The 15,154-nt window shown below is 42.4% G+C and overlaps 1 protein-coding gene across 1 annotated transcript in view; it reads right to left on the minus strand.

Moving 5' to 3' along the window:
* Positions 1–611: 611 nt before the first annotated feature.
* The window catches only part of tfam (transcription factor A, mitochondrial), a 49,047-nt gene continuing 34,504 nt past the window's right edge, over positions 612–15,154 (minus strand). Inside the window, exon 7 of the mRNA XM_048608734.1 lies at positions 612–1,880. Within this exon, the coding sequence (XP_048464691.1) occupies positions 1,875–1,880 (6 nt within the window). The 3' untranslated portion in view covers positions 612–1,874. The remainder of the gene's footprint in view (positions 1,881–15,154) is intronic.

A 15,154-nucleotide genomic window follows, 5' to 3' on the forward strand; every position in this document is an offset into this window, starting at 1 on the left:
GTGGAAAATCAACAACCTTAAATTAAAATGTTATGGGGGGGGGGTCGTTGGTGCATCCCAGATACCACCCCCAGCCCCACCATCACAAAAGGCCTGGACTATGCCCTTACAGCCTCCCTCTCGATTGAGAGCACATGGGTAGCTGTGGAAGAGGGGCAGACAGTTGGACACTAGGACCCCATCCACAGCCCTGAACCTGGTAATGGTTAGATCTTTGGTCTTCTGAGCTGCCTGCATTCTCAGCCTGCAATGCCCATGACCACCTCCTTCTCTGCTGCTCAGCGCTGACTCACAGAAACAGAAATTGCTGGAGAAACTCAACTGGTCTGGCAGCATCTGTGTTGAGAAATCAGAGTTCCAGACACCTGCACGCAAAATCCGATTCAGAGGAAGAGATTTTGGAACTCGAAATGTTAACTCTGATTCCCTCTCCACAGATGCTGCCAGACCTGCTGAGTTTCTTGGTGGACTGTATATAAAGTCTGCCTTTCATGCCTACTTCGTTCTGATTCCATGTGGCACCAAGTTCTGATTTCTGAAACTGGAGTTCTGATGTTTTTATTTGATGGACTACTAAACGTGTGGCAAAGTTCTGTTTTCTCGAAACAAACTTTTAATTCCATATTTTTATTGGATTCAAATTTCACCATCCGCCGCTGTGAGATTCAAACCCATCGGGGGCCAGCAGCCTAAGGTGGCTGGCAGTGAGAGTGAGAGCAGGTAGCCTCAGGGACCTATGGTGACAGTAGGAGCAGACAACCTGAGGTGGCAATGAGGGTGAAGTCAAGCCTTGTGAGGAATACGAGCCCCAGGGCTGTGATGTTGAACTATTAACTGTGTTTCTTTGTTTTTTTCTACGCTTTAGTAAGGACTGTAATGTTTAATTCATGGCTTGCTTTCTTTGTTTTCCTGCTTTGTACTAAGATTCGGTGCCTAGGTACATTTGTACCTAAGACAGCACCGTAATTAGCAGCTTGTGAACGTTTCAGTGTACTCATGCGAGTGAGTACACGTGACAATAAAAGATCATTCTAATTCTTTTCCCAGAATATTGATCTGGGGTTCTGTTGAGTGTAACCACCACCTCCCTGAAAAACGCTTGAGGCACTGCCTGAGAGATGTGGAGATTTCTGGATCTTTCAGGTTTGCAGCTCGTGACCAGGAGGGCTGCTGCAGAGGCCATTCCCATTCTCTGACCAATTGAGTTAGTGAACATTATCTCTTATCCACATGGGATCCTCCTGGGCTGGTTTCCCTGTATGCTCTGTATCTAGGTTACCCAATATAGAAATACGGTAAATGAGGGGGAGGGAAAAGGGAGTAGCCGATTTGGTTCATCACTCTTTAGCCAAGATTAAGCTATAAAATGAGTGCCAACTCCTCTAATACCATTTTACTGCTCTTTCGACACATATTGGTAGTGTATTGATTGTGTTACTGCATTAGTTATCCAGAGGTTCGGGACTAATAATGTATGGAGTATAAGCTTAAAATGAGAGGAAATCGAGAATTCGAGTTCATTTGTTAAAATATTTAGTAAAAATGATCTAACGACTGCCTCAGTCTGGTCAAACTATACTGGGTGAATGACTGATGGGAAACCTTGCCAGTTACATTCACAATTCGAGAATACAAAACACTGTGTTAATACTAGGATTACATTTGGGAACAATAATTTTAAAATTCGGAGGTCACTGTTTGTTTGTGACATTGAAAAGAAATGTCAGTCCCAAGGGCAAAACAACTGTGTGGAAACGTTAACTCTGTTTCTCCCTCGACACCTGCTGAGTTTGTTCAGCACTTCCTGCTTTTATTTCAGATTTCCAGCATCTGCAGTATTTTGCTCCTTTTATGAATTGTGAGGATTATCCACGTCAGATCTGCTGAAAGGAAACTCAGTAAATACAAATGTAAGTTAATTGTTTCAAGATGACCTTTCCATCTGTTGTAAATGCAAATGATAATATCTTTCACAGTAATCAGTCAACCATCAAGGTATGGAATCAATCTAATGGGTTTTAATCAGAGAGGGGATGCTAGGCTACACAATCCTGTACCTTGTGCTCATATACCACACCCAGTCAATATACTCACCTTTACATATCCTGTCACAACTTAGGAATGTACAGTAAGTGAAAAAGGCTTTAATTACCACTGATTCAAAGATTCCAAAGTGAGTGAAAAATTTTGACTTTGTTTCGGTGTTTTCTGGATTGCAAGTACAAGTCCAAAATCAGGATTAGCTCGAGGCTGTGGATTGCATAATCTTGGCTCGAGGTGAGTGGAAATGTACAACCTCCCAGGTAATGTAATTATGCTGGTGTGGCTGCCGAACAATTGTTCCTTGTGACTAGCACCTCTCAGTTAGGTATTTCATTACTGTCTTAGGAGTCTCATGACCAAAACCATCCAGCTGGGATGAGAACAACAGGACTCTCTCTCTCACTGTAAAAGAAAAGACCTGCACTTTGAGCAGCATCTCCTCTAGTTAAATGGTTAGAACCGATTTATATGTGAACAGCGCTGGTCCTGTAAACTACAGATTGATTTTAAATGCTCTCAGACAGGGTTGGAACAGGCCATCGAGTCTGCGCTGATCCTCCGTAGAGCATCACCCCCATAATCTCCATTTCTCATGGCTAATCCACCCAGCCTGCATATCCTTGGACACTACAGGGCAATTTAACATGGCCGATCCACCTAACTTGCATATCTTTGAACTGTGGGAAGAAACCAGAGCACCTGGAGGAAACACAGACAGATAGGAGGAGAATGAGCAAACTCCACACTGACCGTCACCTGAATGTGGAATTGAACCCAGGATCCTGGTGCTGTGCGGCTGCAGTGCTACCCACTATGCCACTGTGCCTGTCTTAGAATTTGAGCTTTGTGCTTGAAGCCTTCCAGCTAGAATACAGCAGCTGTACACAACTCACAGTCAGTCAATGAGAAGGGCTGCTGAACTGAGATTACATTTGACTCACTGAATTGGCTCAGTGTGTTCACTGACAGTGCCCAACAAACCTGGGCCTGTGCTGTAACTCAGGAAGTTCCAGTGGAACATTCTTGTTTGAGAGAACTGCAATGAATGGACGCTCTTCAGAGATTAAAGGAGCCTCTTTATCCAGCAGAGGCAATGTTTCTGAGCAATGGATTAGCACCAACTGGTGTCATCGCTGGCTCAGTGACAGTACTTTCCTACAGTACTTAAGAATCTGCACCGAGGTACCTTGGTGCCCATGCTGGCATTAGACTTGTAACCTGTACACTGTACTCATGTGACATGTGACAACAAAGTTAATTTGAATTCTAATTCATCATCATTACTGGTGTTGGAGCAGTCAGATTCTGTAGAGATAGTGCCGGAGTTGGGGGAGGTGGTGTCAGAGTAGATGGTTGACATGTGGAACCTTTAGTGCTTCCAACTGTGGCTAAATGTTTCCTGGAATCTTCACATGATTCCCTGCCCCCCATTAGTCACCCAATACATCCATTGTCACTGCAGCCTGCCCTATCGGATAACAAAAAGATACATTATCCAACATTGCTTGACTCGCAACCAAGCTGTATTTTCCCGCCCCATTCTAGGTATTTTTATAAAGAGAAATATCCAAAACAAATGACAAACAAAAGTCAATCTTTTTGAATATCCCAGCTTTTTAAAAAATATCTCTAGGGTTGCACACAGCAGTGTCCTGAAGACTGCTCTTCAATTCCTGGAGATTCCCAGCCAATCCTGAAAACTGTGTTTTCAGGTGAAGTTACCAAGAGGCAGCATATTGATGGGGAATGCAACAGGTGATAGCGTGGGAGCAAGGAGAAAAACCACTGCGGGTGATTATCTAGCTAAGAGTAAATTGATATGAATACGGAACTGGACAAACGTAAAGTTGCCATAGTCCGACTGTACCACAAAGCTGCTCTTTCATTCGAGAGGGATAACCGGTGGTGGTTTAACATCAAAATCAACACATCTCAGCAAGGGGTAAGCGTTAGAAGGAGACTCCTTCACAATAACTGCAACTAATGCAGGAATCGAACCCAAACTGTTGGCACCCTCTGCTTTGCAAACCAGCCATCCAGCCAACTCAGCCCAGTCAAAAGTAAGGAAGCTTGCATAAGCTGCAGTATCACCTTTTTTCCCAACAGAGGGAGCTCCAACAACCAAGCAGCATTGGACTAAAATTTGTTGTTGAAAGTAACGACAAAAATCTCACTTTCTGTTATTTATATGTAAATGGTGCAGCAATCTCAGGAATTACAATTGTGCAAATATTTGAATGTCACTGTCCACACTACATCCTTTTCCAGAAGGAGATCTATTTTCCTGCATCTCTCTCTCTAGGACCCCAGGCTCACCATTGACACATACGGAAAGTCACGAAGATGCTGCATTTATACAGAGATCAAACTAGTCTCACTGGGAATATTTAAGGACAATAATTGGTATTTGTTGTGGTCATATCCATCAAACCCATCTGAAGTCCCTTGGGTAGATTTCCTTCTTATTGATATTAGTCTTAGTTACTTGTCTCTTGGGGGAAAGATGTCCTTACAACGGCTTCAGCAAAAGAGAATCTCAGTGTTGAAGAACAGCTTGTTACATGAGACTCTCTAGTGAGACCTCAGATTAGATTTAAAAGTAAGTGCACATTACTGTTTAGCTACATAGAACTTAGTCCAAGAACAATGAACTGGTTAGCTCCTCCCAGGAACAGTTCTTTATGGATAACTTTTAAAATGAACCTGTTCAGTCATCTGGAACAGGTGGGCTGGGAACCCAGGTTTTTTGGGTCAGAGGTAGAGACACTACCACTGTACCATAAGATCATTAATAGTCCTTTATAGTCTCTTTAACCAACCTGTTTGGACATGTTATGAGAAACCTTGAGCTCAAAAAAACTTTCCATTTTTTAAGGTACTTTTAATCAACCTGACCAGGGATGCTATGATACATCTCTGGAGCAGATGAGACTCAAACCAGAGCCTCCAGACTCAGACGTAGGGATATTACCACTGTTCCACAAGCACCCTCACAAGAGTTCTCTAAAATATTGTTAATCTATCACCTTAATTACTCAGGCCCGATTACCAGCTAGCAATCCTTCATATCCTGATATGCAGAGCTCATCTTGTGAGATCAGTTACCCTCTCAGGTAGTAACTATCTTACACAACAGCAATTAGTTCCCTGTTAAGGATGTGCTAAATGTTAATTACTGCCAATCAACCCTTCTCAGATCAGAAATTAACAATCACAAGTTTGGACATTGGGGACATTGATTACAGAAGATGACAATGAATCTGAATGAGCAAACTTCAAGTCTAAGCTATGACACTATCTCTGACTGCTCACTTGGCAAAAAGGGCAGTTACTGTTTCATCTGCCCCCCTCATCATCTCCCTCTGATGACCCTATGCCCCATCACCATATATGCTGGGTGCACAACACAGTGCTCAAGATTTGGAATGATGCAGAAATCAGATCCCAGCCCTGCATGGTCTGGGAATTAAGATTAATGGTTAATTATTCTTGGTGTAATCTCCATGGCGATGATGACCCAACCAAACAGCACCCTCTTCTCATTCTGTACAAAATGGTGTCTATTTTTTACCAAGTCTGTTCCTTGCATCTTGCTTCCACAGATTGCAAGACATGAAAGCACAGAATACAGTAAATAAGATAGGGGAGTTACAGGTGCAGATTATCATGTGGAAATATGAAGTGGCAGTTACAGAGACTTGACTCAATGAAGAGCGGGACTGGGTTGTTAAATATTCCTGGGTGTAGGCTGTTTAGAAATGGTAGGAAAGACAGGAAAGGGGGAGGGATTGGTGGTAGTGTTGGTTAAGGAGGGTACTGCAGAGCTGAAGAAAGAGGATGTCCCAGAGGGTTCAAAGACAGATTCAATTGGATGGCAGCTAAAGAAAAAGGAAAGGGTTCGGTCTCATTACTTAAAATATTCTACAGAACACCAATGAGTGGGATGGATGAAGAAGAACAAATCTGCAAGGAAATTACAAAGATATGACATTTTCATGGAGTAGCTATAATGGCACACTTTAATTACCCAAATGTAGGCTGGAACAGTGAGAGCATAAACAGGAGCAAACATTCCTAGATTGTTTGAGAATATTTTCTGCAGCAGAGTGTGTCCAGTGTAACAAGAAACGTTGCAGTGTTGGTTGTGGCCAAAGTGGGGAATGCTTAAGAGACAGTGATCATTGTATTATAAGGTTTAGGATGATGATAGAAGAGGGCAGTAAGCAATAGTTAATTGGGGATTGCTGACTTCAACACAACAAGTATGGAGCTGGGCCAGGAGAGTAGAGCAAAATGGTTTTTGTATCTGAACAAAGCGCTGCCTTCAAAAAAAAAAAGGAGACGGTTCAGGTACAGTCAAGATATATTCCTTCAAGAGGGAAAGGAAAAGCAAATAAACCCAGAGTTCCCTGAATACAAAAGGAGACAGAAATTCAAATACAGAAGTAAAAGTGTGCTTATGAAAGGGGTCAGGTAGAAAATATGATCAAGAACAAAGAACACAGAAGGTTCACAGGGGAGTGAAACAGCATATTGGAGAAACAAAAATCGATTATGAGAAAAGACTGGCAGCCAAATTAAAAGGGAATCCCAAGGTTTTTGATTGGCACATCACCAGTGAAAGGTTGGTAAAAGGAGGAATGGGATGAATTAGAGACCAAGAAGGGGACTTACACATGAGGATGGGGACACAGCTGAGGGGTTAAGTGAATACTTTGCTTCTGTCTTTACCAAGGAAGTAGATGCTACCTAAGCCCTGGTGACACAAGAGCAAGCTAGAAGGGTTCAAAATTGGTAAGGAAGAAGTATCAGACAGGCTATCAATAATTTAATTTGATAAGACATCAGGAATGGATGAGATGCATTCAAAAATATTGAAGGAAGTCGAAGTGGAAATTGTAGGGCACTGGACATGATCTTTCCATCTTCCCTGGACTTGGGTGAGGTGCCAGAATACTGGAGAATTGCAAACATTACAGGCTTAAAGTTACAGAGTCGTATAGTACAGAAACAGACCCTTTGGTTCAACTCGTCCACGCCGTACAGACATCCCCATCTGATCTAGTCCCATTTGCCAGCATTTGGCCCATGTCCCTCTAAACCCTTCCTATTCATATACCCATCCAGATGCCTTTTAAATGTTGTAATTGTACCAGCCTCCACCACTTGTTCAAAAAAGAATAAACCCAGCAATTATAGATCAGCTAATTTAACTTCAGTGATGGAGAAGTTTCTAGAAACAATTCTTCAGGATCGAATTAGTAGTCATACCGAAATTGATGGGTTGATTAAGAAGAGATGACATGCATTTCTGAAGGGGAAATCTTGTTTGATTAACTTGCTAGAGTTTTTTGAGGATGCAACACAAGGGGTGGATGAGGGTAATATTGTGGATGTGGCGCACACAGACTTTGAAAATTTACTCAATATCATGTGACAGAACTGACTTTTGTGACCAAAGTTATACATCATAGAAGAAAAGGGACAGTAGCAGCATGGTAACAAAATTAGCTGAGTGGTGGGAAATATACAGTAGTGGTCAGTAGATTTTTTTTGGGCTGAAAAAAGGCTTGTAGTATAGTTCCCCAGGGGTCGCTATTGGGACCTTTGCCTTTCCTAATATGTTAATGATCTAGATCTCTGTGTGCAGGGGGCAATTTCAAAGCTTGCAGATGGCACAAAACTTGGAAGCATTATAAATTGTAAGGAGGACATTGATGAATTCCAAAAGGATGTACACAGCTGGGTAGAATGGGCAGATAAAGTTCAATGCACAATGTGAGATGATGCAGTTTGACAGGAAGAACAGGGACAGGCAATTAAGGGATGCAGGAACAATCAGCGAAATAACTGAAGGTGGCAGAGTTGGGAGACAAAGCAACTGATAAAGCATTCAAGATCCTGGGCTTAATGAATAGGGGCATAGAGTCAAAAGCAAGGAGGTTAAGCTGAACTTACACAAGACTCTTGTTAAATTTCAACCATTGTGTACAGTTCTAGGCACCACACTATGGGAAAGATGTATATACACTGGGGAGAGGGCAGGAGTGATTGACAAAAATGATTCCAGGGATGAGAAGTGTCAGTTATGAGGAGACATCGGAGAGGTTGGGACTGTTCTCCTTGGAGAGGCGTCGGCTCAGAGGAGAACTGACAGAAATGTTCAAAATCATGAGAGGTCTGGATAGAGGGGATAAGGGGAAACTGTTCCCACTTGTTGAGAATGAGACAAAACAGATTTAAAGTGATTTGCAAAAATAGCAAATGTGATGAGAGAGGAAGCTTGTCATACAATGAGTGGTTCAGGTGTGGAATGCACCACCTGGAAGTGGTTGGGGAGGCAGGTTTCATTGAAGAGGCCATTCGATGATTACTTCAATCGTAACACCTTGCAACGGTAACGGGAAAAGGCAGGAGACTGGTGCTAAATCATAAAGTGTGCTGCAGACACAATGGGAAATATGATCTTCTTCTATGATTCCTCTGTGATTCTTTTAGCATAATATCAGGAACAGTCAGATTGCAAGTGTAATCCCAAGTTGTCCTTCCTAATTAATATTTCATAAACATTGTACTCAAGTATTGCTTTGTATGACTGAAAACAAGGAGCATAACTGCTTCATAACGTGCCGTTTGATGGCAGATAAGAATGCTTCATTAGGCAACTAGCAAAGTTGGTATTTAAGAAAACTGATCATAGAGGCTTTCTCTTTTAAACCACACTGTTCCATCTTAAAAAAACACATGCCTTGGTTTAATTTCATACATTGCTTCAGTACTTTAGAGTCTATATTTTGAACTTGATAAAGATGATGGTGAAAAATGATTAAGAAGATAAATGCATCACAATATAATCTCATCATTCTTTTCACACAGCCAGAACTATGAAGCAGCATGAATGGGGCTTATTGTTGTCAAGAAGTTGCTTATTTTTCAAGCTGTTGTACTCATCATCAAAATTAATTTTTTGTTTGATCTTCTTCCGGAAAGTCATTTTCCTTCAATATCAGAAATATGTTGCTTTGCCTACGTTCAAGCATTAAATATTTGATCTCCCTGATACTTCCCTGATTCAATGAGGAATGCAGGAGGGCACGCCAGGAGCAGTGCCGGGCATACTTGGTGAAGCTACAGAACAGGACTATTTGCATGCCAAACAACATTAGCAGCAAGGGGAAGATCGAGCTGAGCGATCCCAAAGCCAACAGTTCAGACCTAAGCTCTGCAGTCCTGTAACATCCAATTGCAAATGGTGATGGGCAATTAAACAATTCACTGGAGGAGGAGGCTCCACAAAAATCCCTATCCACAATGATGGAAGAGCCCAACACATCAGTTCATAAGATAAGGCCGAAGCATCCGCGACAATCTTCAGCCAGAATTTGCCAGTGCATGATCCATCTCGGCCTCCTCCTTTGATCCCCAGCGGTACTCCAATTTGCTCCACTCCACATGATATCAAGAAACAGTTGGAGGCACTGGATACTGCAAAGGCTATGGGTCCTGAAAGCATTCCGGCAATAGTACTGAAGACTTGTGCTCGAGAACTTGCTGCAACCCTAGCCAAGCTCTTCCAGTACAGCTACAACATCAGCATCTACCCGACAATAAAGAAAGTTGCCTGAGTATGTCCTACATGCAAAAAGGACAAAACTAATCTGGCCTGTTACAGTCCCATCAGTCTATGCTCAAATATCAGTAAAGTGATGGAAGCTGCACCTGCTCAGTGATGTCCAGTTTGGGTTCCGCCAGGGCCACTCAGCTCCTCAACTTAATACAGGCTTAGTTCAAAAGAGATAAATTCCAGAGGTGAGGTGACAGTGACAGTCCTTGACATCAAGGCCGCATTTGCCCATGTGGCATCAAGGAATCCAAGCAAAACTGGAATCAATGGGTATTGGGGGCAAACTCTCTACTGACTGGAGTCATACCTGACACATCGGAAGATGGTTGTCCATTGTTGGAGGTCAGGCATCTCAGCTCCAGGACATGGCTGCAGGAGTTCCTCAGACTTTTTAATCAATCTGTTCAGATGTATTGCGAAACATCTCTGAAGCAGGTGGGACTTGAAGCTGGGCCTTTTGGGTCAGAGGTAGGGACACTTCCACAAGAGCCCCAGTTCCTCAGAGTAGTGTTGTAGGCCCAAACCTCTTCAGCTGCTTCATCAATGACACAATATACAATGTTAAGCATTATCTATGACTCCTCAGATACTGAAGCAGTCTATGTCCAAATGCAGCAAGACAACAGCAATATATCTAGAGTTGGGATAAAAAGTGTCAAGTAAACTCACAAAACAAATGTCAGGCAATGAGCATGTCCAACCAGAGACAATATAACCATTATTGCTTGACTTTCAATAGCATTACCATTTATTAAAAATCCCACTGTTATTATCCTGGGGGCTACTATTGACCAGAAACTGAACTGGACTGGACATACAAATACTGTGGCTATAAGAGCAGGTCAGAGGCAGAGGCAAATAACTTGCCTCCTGACTCCCTAAAGCCTGTCCACTGTCTACAAGGCACAACTCAGGAGTGTCATGGAATATTCCCCACTTGCCTGGATGGGTGCAGCTACAACAGTACTCAAGAAGCTTGTCCCGATCCAGGATAAAGCAGCTAACTTGATTGGCACCCCAATCACAAACATCCACTCTCTCATCACCAATGCTCAGTAGCAGCAATGTGTATCATTTATGGGATTCACTGCAGAAATTCACCAAGGATCCTTAAACAGCACCTTCCAAACCCATCATCACCACCATCCCAAAGGACAAGGACAGCTGATACATGGGAACAGCACCATCTGCGATTTCCCTTACAACTCATTCACCATCCTTACTTGGAAATATATCATCATTCAGTGTCCCTGGGTCAAAATCCTGGAATTCCCTCCTTGACAGCATTGTGGATCTACCCATGGACTGCAGCGGTTCAAGAAGGCAGCTCACCACCACCTTCTCAAGGGGCAACTAGGGAGAGGGAATAAATACTGGCCAACCAATGATGCCCAAATCCCATGAATGAATTTTAAAAAAACTCTTAAACAACACTGAGGAAAAGAAGTCTCACCTCATACCTTTAAAGTTCTTTCTGATCTTGTATTTTCTTGTCTGCTTATTTATTTTGTCTCCTCATTTCTCTCTTTTTTAGGTGCAATGTTTTCACTCACTGGTTTTGTAGACTTTTTTATATTTAACTACCCAGATTATGCTGATAAACTAGCCCCCCAATTATTTTCCTAATTTAATTACATAATATTTTCATGTATTTAACCTTGAATAATAGACACACTGTTGTTCACCCTCTCCCAAGTAGTCATCAAGCTACTTGAACACTAATAACGAACTGTGGAGCTGAAGGAACACAGCAGGCCAGAAAGCTGGCGTTTCGGGCCTGAAGGGTCCCGACCTGAATCATCAGCTTTCCTGCTCCTCTGATGCTGCCTGGCCTGCTGTATTCCTCCAGCTCCACACTGTGTTATCTCAGACTCCAGCATCTGCAGTTCTAGTTATCTCACTTGAATATTAATACTGTCTTCCCATCAATTAGAGACTTCAATTGGCATATGTTGTCATAGTTATTACTCCAAAAGTTTCAATTTGACTTCAAATCATTTTGTCCATCCTGCTTGTGAGGAAAAGAAAGACAGTAAAAAAAGGATGGCAGGAAGAAACAAATGAAAACTGGGGCAGAGATGGACAGTCAGTGTGCATAGAGCCACAAAAGGGAAACGAACAGCTACACTGTTTGGGTTCTGGGTCCCACAGCTGAAAACAATCCAGATCCAATCAGTGTGTAGCAGAGAGACTGGATCAGTGTCTATTGAGGGGAGAATCAGCTGGACAATCGGCTCAGGTTGAAACGAGCAAAACAGGGATGATTCGGAATAAATCAAGCTACAGATCTAAATATAAGTCACTAATTATCATAGAATCCCTGCAGTGCGGAAGCAGGCCATCCAGCCCATCGAGTCTACACTGAGCCTCCGAAGAGGAACCATCCCAGACCCACACCCCTACCCTATCACCTTGCATTTCCCATGGCTGATGCACTTAGCCTACACATCCGTGAACACTATGAGCAATTTAGCATGGCCAATCCACCTAACTTGCACATCATTGCACTCTGGGAGGAAACCAGAGCACCCGGAGGAAACCCAAGCAGACACGGGGAGAATGTGCAAACTCCGCACAGACAGTCGCCCGAGGCTGGAATTGAACTCAGGTTCCTAACAGCGCTAACCACTGAGCCACCATGCTGCCCATTATCAGATACAGTATATTCAGAACACAATCATCAATAAGGCAGTCTGCTGCATTCTTCTGAAACTGAACAAAGGGTCTTGGATTTTTTAAAACTATTGTTTGGACCAGCTTGAACTAATTGATGAACTTCACAACTATATAACCAGGAAATAAAACAATGATCAACAGATGGATACATAAACTAATACATCTATTAATTGAGATAACAAGGTGAAGAGCTGGATGAACACAGCAGGCCAAGTAGCATCAGAGGAGCAGGAAGGCTGACGTTTTGGGCCTAGACCCTTCTTCAGAAAGCTGCTTGGCCTGCTGTGTTCATCCAGCTCCACACCTTGTTATCTCAGATTCTCCAGCATCTACAGTTCCTTCTATCTTTGAAACTGTATTAATTGATCAATGTTATAGGTTTGGCCAAACCTTTTAGTGTTTTTTTTTGAACAGCTGTTAAAATATAACAGAAGCTCACGGACACACCTCTAGTGCACTCTGTTGTGGATTTACCTACCGTAAGTTAATTAATGCAACTCAGATTCTGATTCTGCAATCACCCTCAAACAACTCCTGGAAGCTGATTTTGAAATGTCTACACCAGTGGGCTGTAAATGCTGAGTTCTTTTGTGTATTCATGACAGAGGCTAATGTGTTTTTGAGATTCTAAGTGAATCATAAGGGATATGGGGTCCATGCAGAAAGATGGAGTTGAGTTAAAAGATCAACCATGATCGTACTGAATATTGAAGCTGGCTCAGAGGGCTGACTCTGACTTGTCTCTGATAAACACAAACTTTACAGTATTACATTACTTTTACTTCATTTTAATAGCAATCAAACGGCACAATTAAATAAATGCTACATAGGGCAGCTGGGTTTTATTGCCATTGATCCAAAGCAAGAGCTAAAATGCTGCCAAATCATTCTGCCTTTTACCTCAATCCCACAACAATCACTCTTTTGTCTGAGGCTGCTCGGTGTAATATAAAAGGCTGACAGGTCAAACTTACTGGACTTGATCACCACATCTTGATGGCCTTGTAAATTATTAACACACAAGACTCTTCTGTTCTTTATTAGTTGTACATTGAATGATTTTACAGAGAGTTCTAACTATCAAATAATAATTTCAGCAAAAAATTAGATTAGTTTTGTTCCTTATCATAAAGATGATTGATCATTAATACACATTCTCATAGATAGAAGCAAAGTAGAAGTTTTTTTGTCATTCTCCGAATGACTTGCATCATGCTCTTAGTCCCTCTGTACAGCAATAACACATTCTGCCCATTCACTGAACCAACATTGATGACCTTTGGTTATCAGCATCAATGTGAGACATGGCAACACACGCAAATTGTCATAATTTTAAAATAACCATGCTGTTGCACAGCATCTTTATTGGAGAAGGCTCCACACTGCAGAGGACTACTCAAAACAATGGAGATGATGTGTTAAAGGAGCAGATATTAAGTGGAATGACTGAACACTTTTCCAAAGTGATGGGCTTTAAAATCAAATGTTTCTACTATTTCCTGCGTGGCAGGAGACCTCATAACGGCTGCCACTGCAGTACCCAGGCCTGGCCAAACATAAACAAGTTCCTGGTAAAGGCAAAGGAAAGGTACAAAGAAGCTCACAAGAATCACCAGGATCACAATGGTCCATGGAACTGGTGTCAAAGAACAACATGGCACTATGTGTATCCTATTATCAAGGTAGTATTTTGGAAAATGAAAGTTTTGTTCTCAATAAAGAATGAAAAACAGCATTCGGATGAAGGTGGGCAAGTAAGGAATGGTTATGGTGACATTATAAACAGTTGTTCCATGCACATTCACTAAAATGATTCAGACAAGTACAGTCTAGATCGCCAGTTCCCAAAATAAGATACATTTACACGGCTGGGTTGGAAGTGTAATAGAGAGGGTCCAAGAGTACATCCCATTACCTTCTTAGAAGACTAGGAGTTACCCTACAAGCAGCCTGAGAGAAAAACAAAGCCTGCTGCTGTCAAACACATACACACACACACTTCATAATGGGATTTAAATAGTAGAAGCAGAATTTTAAATTGGGCAGCATGGTGGCTCAGTGGTTAGCGCTGCTGCCTCACAGCGCCAGGGACCCAGGTTCGATTCCAGCCTCCTCGTGTGGAGTTTGCACGTTCTCCCTGTGTCTGCGGGGGGTTGCTCTGGCAAGATGTGCAGGGTAGGTGGATTAGCTATGCTAAATTGCCCATAGTGTCCAGGGATGTTTAGGTTAGGTGGGTTAGACATGGGAAATTAGGGGAATGGGTCTGGGTGGGATGCTCCTCTTCAGAGGGGGAGGGGGGGTGTGGCTGTGTTGGGCTAAATGGCCTGTTTCCACACTGTAGGTATTCTATGATCTATGAAACAAGACTAAACTGTAGGGATCCACCACCTCTCCATTTTACAGAATGGCTTCAGGGTCAACAAAGCTTTGCCATTTATCATGGGTTGCATATTTCTTTCCTTTGTCTAATTAAACAATACATTGCTCTTAAGCTGTTAGTTCTTAAAATTAATAAACCATATGAAAATTCCTTACTAATGATCGACTGCTTGTATTAGGTTACAAACCCCTTTTTGTGGCGGTTGTAGAAGGATGAAGAGGTTGGGGGGGGCGGAGATCTGGAGTCTGTGCATTTTGGAGGGACAATCACAGTGAGACAAAGGGAGCAAAGACTGCACAAAGGGCCATGGAAGATTTTCGGAAGGAAGTTGAAGCAGTGGAGACAGTTATACACAGACTTCATGATGGGATTTAAATAGTAGAAGCAGAATTTTAAACTGGAGGCATCGGGTAATCAGCAAGAACATGGAT

The sequence above is a fragment of the Rhincodon typus genome, chromosome 20 (assembly GCF_021869965.1).
Source record: "Rhincodon typus isolate 14 chromosome 20, sRhiTyp1.1, whole genome shotgun sequence".
NCBI lineage: Eukaryota > Metazoa > Chordata > Chondrichthyes > Orectolobiformes > Rhincodontidae > Rhincodon > Rhincodon typus.